Source organism: Spea bombifrons, chromosome 9 (assembly GCF_027358695.1).
Source record: "Spea bombifrons isolate aSpeBom1 chromosome 9, aSpeBom1.2.pri, whole genome shotgun sequence".
Taxonomy (NCBI): domain Eukaryota; kingdom Metazoa; phylum Chordata; class Amphibia; order Anura; family Pelobatidae; genus Spea; species Spea bombifrons.
Genome location: NC_071095.1, coordinates 19,076,714 through 19,085,124, shown reverse-complemented (window position 1 = coordinate 19,085,124; position 8,411 = coordinate 19,076,714). Strand labels below are relative to the sequence as shown.

The 8,411-nt window shown below is 43.1% G+C and overlaps 1 protein-coding gene across 1 annotated transcript; it reads right to left on the bottom strand.

Moving 5' to 3' along the window:
- Positions 1 to 1,430: 1,430 nt before the first annotated feature.
- On the bottom strand, positions 1,431 to 8,206 carry MBIP (MAP3K12 binding inhibitory protein 1). The gene is made up of 9 exons (XM_053474767.1): positions 8,065 to 8,206; positions 6,930 to 7,052; positions 6,027 to 6,221; positions 5,264 to 5,360; positions 4,577 to 4,642; positions 3,965 to 4,117; positions 2,732 to 2,829; positions 2,301 to 2,339; positions 1,431 to 1,936 (listed from the first exon to the last, which is right to left on the bottom strand). The coding sequence occupies exons 1-9, from the start codon at positions 8,173 to 8,175 to the stop codon at positions 1,862 to 1,864; spliced, it is 957 nt and encodes a 318-aa protein (XP_053330742.1). The 5' UTR covers positions 8,176 to 8,206; the 3' UTR covers positions 1,431 to 1,861.
- Positions 8,207 to 8,411: the final 205 nt, after the last annotated feature.

The window sequence follows — 8,411 nt, the reverse complement described above, 5'->3', positions numbered from 1 at the left end:
TGCAGCTATAACGGCTTCCACGCTTCTGGGAAGGCTTTCCACAAGATCTTGGGGAGTTTCTGTGGATTAGTTTACCCATTCATCCAGTAGAGCATTTGTGAGGTCAGGCGCTGATGTTGGACAATAAGGCCCGGCTCGCAGTCTCCATTCCAGTTCATCTCGACTTGAAGCCAGGGATCTGGGCAACCACTTAAGTTTGTCTACACCAAACTCATCCAACCATGTCTTCATGGACTTTGCTTTGTAAGTGCATGTGTGTGTGTTTGTGCAATTTTAGGTTGGGGGGGGGTTTACTTTCCCATAGGTAATGAAGAAACACAAGAAACTACTTCCAACACAAGCAGCACTTGTTTTTCGCCGATCCATAGAGGATTTGTTTTCCAACAGAACATCAATCGTAAACACATATTAAAAGTGCACGAGGTGAGTGTTAATAGTAAGAAAGAGCGAGGCCCTGTAATTTGATTTGTTTTCCCACTATCACCACTTATCAACCCCACAGAGTAATATTGGGAAGGTTTGTAGAAGTTTAATGCAAAACACACTGGCAATTCTTGACAATCTCTGGAACGTGCTGAGGGACAGCGGCAATAACGTGATTTGTAAAAACCTCTCAACTGCATCTTGCGGGCATTCATTATACAAAGAAAACATGGATAAAATATGTGAAGATTTTGTATATGTACTAACCTGCTTATCCTTTTTGTTGAAAATAATGTTTTAAAGAAATATTGTAAACTTTGCTCCACTTTTCGGAAATGATAAAATAAAGTTAGATTGTAGTAGACTCTCGGCTCCTATTATGTATGTACTAAATGCACATATACCATAATGCATGAACATATGTGTATAAACGCACACTGAACCAGGGAGGTGAAAAATGAATGGGGGTCAATTGTGTTGCAGCAGAGACCTCCATTACATCCAACCTTACCTTCTTTGGGTAGTAGGTAGCCATGCCGCTAATGCCGCAACCATACGAGTGTGGCCATGCCGCTAATGCCGCAACCATACGGGTGTGGCCATGCCGCTAATGCCGCAACCATACGGGTGTGGCCATGCCGCTAATGCCGCAACCATACGGGTGTGGCCATGCCGCAACCATACGGGTGTGGCCATGCCGCTAATGCCGCAACCATACGGGTGTGGCCATGCCGCTAATGCCGCAACCATACGGGTGTGGCCATGCCGCTAATGCCGCAACCATACGGGTGTGGCCATGCCGCTAATGCCGCAACCATACGGGTGTGGCCATGCCGCAACCATACGGGTGTGGCCATGCCGCTAATGCTGCAACCATACGGGTGTGGCCATGCCGCAACCATACAGGTGTGGCCATGCCGCTAATGCCACAACCATACCGGTGTGTCTGTCCCTGCACACCCATACAGAGGGGTCCTGGGTGAGGACTATTGAAATTATAGGGGGTATGTGGGTGGGTGTAGATATTTATGTATGCAATACATATAGAGAAGTATACGTACAAATTAATATACAAAAAACAATAGAAATCCAAAATAAGACAGAACATTTGTGCAGTGGACAGATAAGAAAATTATCAATCTCTTAATTGAAGAAGAAAAACAAGATAAACATAAGCAAAAACTTCATGCAAACAGAGAATCCTGATAACACTAAGACCTTATACAACAGTATATCTACAATTACATACAGAACGACATTGCTTATGTGTGATGCTGTACAGGAAAATGTTCCGTACCAAACAATGCTTGTTATCTTTTATTATCATTTGTGTACAAATTGTCATGTCTTACTAAATATGCCATAAGTAACATGTCTGCCAATTTCAACCGGATCCATGGTCATGTCATGACAGCAGGTCGCCTGCTTTGGCATGGATTCAGCTCTCGCCCTTCTGCAGCAACGAATGCCTGAGTGCGTTAATCTTCTGATCAAGTTCCGCCAAAGAATAGCTCTGAAATCAGAAATACGAGGTATGACGCGTTAAAACCATACGTTTTTTTTGTGGACATCTTTTGAATGTATAATGTAAAACAGCAGCTCCGACCCGGTCTTTCCTTAAATGACATTACTGTAGGGAGGTGCTCGTGTTATTATCTTAGATATGCATGTAGCTGCCATAATGTAGTGTTTGTATGAATTAGATATTACATATAATCCAAAGTAACCCTACACCATGTATAAATCCATACCTGGCTTGCCCCTGACAGGAAATGTTGTGTTTTTATTATGCTCATAAGAGACGCTGCTTACAGGCAAGTAAACGATAACACAAATATAATTACACCATTTGGACATGCTGTCGTTTGCACCCTCACCTGCGATGTCTGGGGCTTTTTTCTTTTAATGGGAACGTCCTAAATTGCAAAAACACAAAAACAACGCAAATTAAGGACTCAAAGCGGTTTTCACTAAACTGGTTTTATTTTAAACTACAGTACGTAATGTGATACGGAAAAAGCAATAGCTGCGATTATACGATCGTCACATTCCAACGCTATTCTGTCTGCCATCTGCTTCAAGTGAATAGGGAGTGAGATTCCCATCAAAGTAACAAAAGTACCAGGAACGAGACACAAGCGGAATGAAGAAACTAGAAATATTAATCGATATTAATGATTAGAGGGTTCCGATTAATTACATCAATTTACTGTCCAATAGGAGGAGAGCCTGGAACAGTAACTCTGATGTGGTTTAGCGTTGGAGATTATTATATATATAATATAAACGTAAGCGTGCAGCTACTCACCAAGGACTGAAAGTACTCCGGAGAAATCCCTTCTAACGCCAGGATCCTGTCCTCTAACCTTTTTATTCTCTGATAAATGTCTTTGGGCACTGGACCTCCTAACGGGAAATTACAATCTGATTTACACGCTACGTATATAATAATAATCACGTAAACATATATGTATTTATTCTACTGTATCTAAATAGAGGAGTCCAGTATCAGGCTCAATTTAAAAGCAAATTGTGTTAATATTTAGACGATAGTGTGTGTTTTTTGTAAGGAACATACTTAAAAATGAGTCGTGTGCGTGCTGATGTGAGACAGGCTACCTGTAAGCCCCTTCTCATGAGCCTCATCAATGCCCTTAAGAAGCTGGCACTCTAGGCATGAGCGTCTGGCATATGGAGACTCCCATTCCTACAGGTATATGCATATGGAGAGAATTTACTCGGACCATATTATTATTACCGTATATTCCGGTGTATAAGACGACTGGGTGTATAAGACGACTGGGCGTATAAGACGACCCCCAACTTTTACAGTCCAAATATAGAGTTTGGACTATACTCGCCGTATAAGACTACCCCTCTACCCAGCGTACAACAACCAGCCAATCACGGCAAGCGATGTACCTTACCGGTGATTTGCTGGTTGATTTGCTGACATATACATACATGCACTGCCCTTACACACACACACACACACATATATATAATATATATATCTATATATATATCTACACATATGCCTGTCCATACATACACATTTATACACTGCCCTCACCTCACACCCCTGCCTTTACACACACATGTATATGTATATGTGTATATATATATTTATGCCGGGCGCCGGGACATGACGGCATCCCTGCGCTCGGCCTCAATAGCCGGCGCGTAGTGATTAGAGAGATTGGTGGCTTCGTGGGAACCTCCGGCTTGGTAAGTACCCGGCGTATAAGACGACCCCCCACTTTTAAGAAGATTTTTTGGGGTTAAAAAGTAGTTATTGTTTTATATAGCGCCATCAAATTCCACATGAGATTACTTCTTATTCAAGAATACTTCTTATGCAAGCCTTTCTTTAAGAAGGAAGAATACCCGAATGTTTGGCATCGTACCCACATTTCTTGTTACATTCTATAATATTTGCGGTTCTTGCTAGCAGCCAGACAATAAGCAATACCACCATTAAAAAAGGACTTTCATTGGCATGCTGTCAAAAAGAAGACGGACTGTAAATGAAATGCGTTACCCTTCTGTAACTGCAGGTGGCATTCCATGTTCTTCAGTCTCTCCTCCACAGCTTGATTAGTACATTCATGGTGGAGAGGGTTACTTCTTTGGTCCGATCTGGTTGAGTTTTCACTTCGAGTTTGAGGTCCATACATGTTCACGACCCTAGAGACTTAAGGAAAACACATCCTTTTGGCAAAGTCCAACTCTAACAGTGCATATCCATAAGAAGGCCACTTCTGCAAGCTTAACGCATGGTGGCTTTGTCAAAGGATCACTGGTCACATCTAAAACGAAAGCCGCGCAACAGGACAGGCGTGCGATCAAATGAAGCAACTCGTGCAAACGTAGGAGGAAAAGTAGGCTTTAATAGTAATCCTTAGTAAAAAGTTACAAGAGCCATTTATATTCTATGGATCTATAATCTACGGATCTTAAACGTTTGAACGCAGCCGTAATATTTATGATTCAGAGTTGACGGAAAGCGCCACTAATGCTATGGTTTGTTTCTGTTTCAGTAGGTGGAGGAAGATGTGGGCCACACGTTAAAGGTACGCATGACTGTTTCCTATCCTATCGTGGAAAATACATTTAACAGCGTATATATATATATAAAAATGAAAATAAATACCTTTTATATGACTCTTCAGTCCAGGGTAGGGAGTAAAAACGGCATCTGTTCTTGCACAGCTATTTTCTGGGGGGGAAAAACCCAAACATATACATAAAATATTATATATATATATATATATATATATATATATATATATATATATATATATATATGGTAACTTATTTCACTGTTTACAGCAGGCACATATCCTAACGTGATTGAGCTGACATACAACACAACAAAGACATGTCAAAGCCGGGGTTGGCCTTTGGTAATAGACAGTGAGGGTTAGGAGGTTAAACGTTTAATCTTGAACTCCTGGTTTAGTGAATATAAGTCAAAGGAGAATTCCTCTGTGTTTTTCCCCCATGTTTTCAAATCCCCAGTTCTCTTTTATATAAAATATATTATCAATATACACACGCGATATAAGATTAAATCTTACAGTCGCTGTACGTTTTGAATGCAGTGTAATCGGGGGGTCTAATGGTAAAACATTCAAGCCCACGTATTTGTCATATACCCAAGGAGAACGAAAGGAAGGCAGGTACATCACACTGATTGAATCCACCCGTCCTTTGCCACATGAATCAGAAAGCAAGATGAGCTCTACAAAGCAACGTTTCAAGCGTCGAGAGTGTATATTACCAGCCATGTCTCTGACAGAGCTAACTGAGAAATGGAGCAACGGCAGGAGCGTTTTACCTTGATTACAATCAATAACGTTGCAGAACTCCCGGACGTTGTTTTCATTGATCTCTGCTTGCTTTCTCTCGATGAATGCCAATATCCTTCTGTCGATCTACAGGGGATAAGGACGACAAGAGAAATGGAACGAGATGGGGGGGGGCTGAAATTGCCTGTGTGAAAAACGCTACACAGCGTGCGAGCTGCCATCTACTTCAGAAGCCCGGCTTTGATTTTGGACTCGAAAAAATAAATCCTCTGAAAGCCAGGGTACAGAAGAGCTAAGACGAGCATTAAAGACACATAAAAATATCTATATAAAACTGCACTTTAACGACATCACAATTTTATATTTGTATTTTAGATGTTAATGATGTCATAGAAAGCACAACCTGTCTCTTTTGGCTTGAACATGTCTCATTCTGTATGTCTTGTGTCACGTTCTCTTATTTGTGTGTATATCACTTTCTGAAGGTGTGACAACCAGGTACAGGTCAACGGGTGATCCCATCTAATCGCCCCACGCGATAAAGTTCATAATCAAAATATAATTTAAAAAAAATTGCGCTGGAAGAAACTAGGCATTAAACATGTATTCTTTCTTCCCATATTATGGAAATCTACAGTGTATTGGATAGAAGAGCGTCTCCTCGTCAGGGTTCTTTACTCTATCTGGACGTTCTGGCTTCTGTCTACTGAGCATGTGCACCAATTCATTACATGACATCACATTGTTTTCCCAAGTACCTTCTGAAAGGTTAGACACAGAATGTTACCTTACCTCAGCCTTCTTTGCTTTTATCTGAACCACCGCAGGGTCAGCTGAACAGACAGGGGCCATCACCATATCACTTGATGTTGGAGTTGGCAGGGTCTTTTCGCAAATATCTATTTCCATGGATTCTTGTTTTGCGGCATGTGCTTTATTTCTCTCGCTCTCTCCAGCTGCCAGGGTTTGAAGCTGGCCTAGAAGAGGCTAAATGAAAGGAAAAATGTTTTTTTTAGATTAATGCTCACATTATCCTAATTAGAATGGTTTGGTCTTTGCACGTGATGGCTTCCCATACACAGTAGGGGGCTACTGATTGCCTCATATGGAACATGACAAGCCCTACTTGCGGTCGGGCTAAAGCCACACCACCAGCTAGCTTACGTCCCTTTAATGGTTAAGTTAGTGATATTTGGTAAAGGATTGAGCCATACACATCATGCTTTTGCTCAGAGACCCCAGAATTCCGTTAATAAGGTTATAGGAGTCTGTCATACGGCATGCATCACAAAACACGTATGGCTTGTTGGCATTCATCGTTAGCTGGTAAGGGGTGTGTGGGGGGGGGGGTGACTGGATGTGTGTGTGTGTCCAGTGCCACTAAATATTCAAATGCAGTATCGCAAATCACTTTCTTTCTTTGTTTCTAAACAATATCATGTCTCTTCTTCTTACTAATATGTTTACAAATATTCTGAACAACCGTTATTAGCAGCCTTGATACTTTTGTTTGGAATACATGCTTTGCAAACTGTTAAAAGGACTATTTGTTATGTTATTGAAATTGTTATGGTGTTACAATGTACATGTTTATCTTCTGTGTTGACTAACACGGCTACATGTTATGATCTCTCTGCCTATCGAGTCAGCATTATGGAAAAGAAAGACAAAGTCTAATAAAAAAGCAGAAGGTACCTGTAAATCTGCGATGTGCTGCTGAAGAGCAGAGCTGACGCGCGAAGGCTTCTCATCGCGGAGACACTGGACTTTCTCCCAGTCAACGGCAAAAGCCACGGCAGCTTTATCCTTCAGGTTGAGCTGGAAGAATAGGAATAACATAAATAAAATGAAGTATTGCTGTATCACTTTATCACTGCATTAGAGCATGCACCGAAAACAACACACTTAATGAGTGGAATTATCAGAGATCTCTCCACACTCTGTTACTCTGCTACATACCCCCTCTGGGGGCTACCTCTCCCCACTCTGTTACTCTGCTACATACCCCCTCGGGGGGCTACCTCTCCCCACTCTGTTACATACCCCCTCTGGGGGCTACCTCTCCCCACTCTGTTACCCTGCTACATACCCCCTCTGGAGGCTACCTCTCCCCACTCTGTTACATACACCCTCTGGGGGCTACCTCTCCCCACTCTGTTACTCTGCTAAATACCCCCTCTGGGGGCTACCTCTCCCCACTCTGTTACCCTGCTACATACACCCTCTGGGGGCTACCTCTCCCCACTCTGTTACCCTGCTACATACCCCCTCTGGAGGCTACCTCTCCCCACTCTGTTACATACACCCTCTGGGGGCTACCTCTCCCCACTCTGTTACTCTGCTACATACCCCCTCTGGAGGCTACCTCTCCCCACTCTGTTACATACACCCTCTGGGGGCTACCTCTCCCCACTCTGTTACATACACCCTCTGGGGGCTACCTCTCCCCACTCTGTTACCCTGCTACATACACCCTCTGGAGGCTACCTCTCCCCACTCTGTTACATACACCCTCTGGGGGCTACCTCTCCCCACTCTGTTACTCTGCTAAATAACCCCTCTGGGGGCAACCTCTCCCCACTCTGTTACCCTGCTACATACACCCTCTGGGGGCTACCTCTCCCCACTCTGTTACTCTGCTACATACCTCCTCTGGGGGCTACCTCTCCCCACTCTGTTACTCTGCTACATACCCCCTCTGGGGGCTACCTCTCCCCACTCTGTTACCCTGCTATTCACCCCCCAATCTAACTCTAACAGGGCCCCGTCTTGCCTATTGCTCCACAGCTATACATGCGAATAGCGATATAACCGCACCGCCGGCCCCCACCTGCTCAATACATCGCTCGACCGATCTCAGGACATCTCTCACTATCTCCGTGCAACCCGGTGGACGAAACCCCGTCAGTATTTCTGAATCCAGCTCCTCCGCAGCCGCCATGATTGTTATGGTAGCGCCCGGCTCCCAACCTGCAAATTTGCACGTGACTTCGGAGGAGGTCATGTGACTCGCGTGGTCACGTGACACGGATAAGTCCAACACAGTATGATGCTTTGTTATATAGGTTACTGCAAACTAGATGAGAGAAAATGGGAGAATATTAATAACAACATACACTGAAATAATATATCATACAATAATATACAATTAAATAATATATCATACAATAATAAAAA

Coding starts and splice junctions, on each gene's coding strand:
- MBIP (XM_053474767.1), bottom strand. CDS start 8,175: ATGGCGGCTGCGGAGGAGCTGGATTCAGAAATACTGACGGGGTTTCGT. Junction 6,222..6,929: donor AGCACATCGCAGATTTACAG/GTACCTTCTGCT, acceptor CCTTTCATTTAG/CCTCTTCTAGGCCAGCTTCA. Junction 5,361..6,026: donor TAAAAGCAAAGAAGGCTGAG/GTAAGGTAACAT, acceptor TATCCCCTGTAG/ATCGACAGAAGGATATTGGC.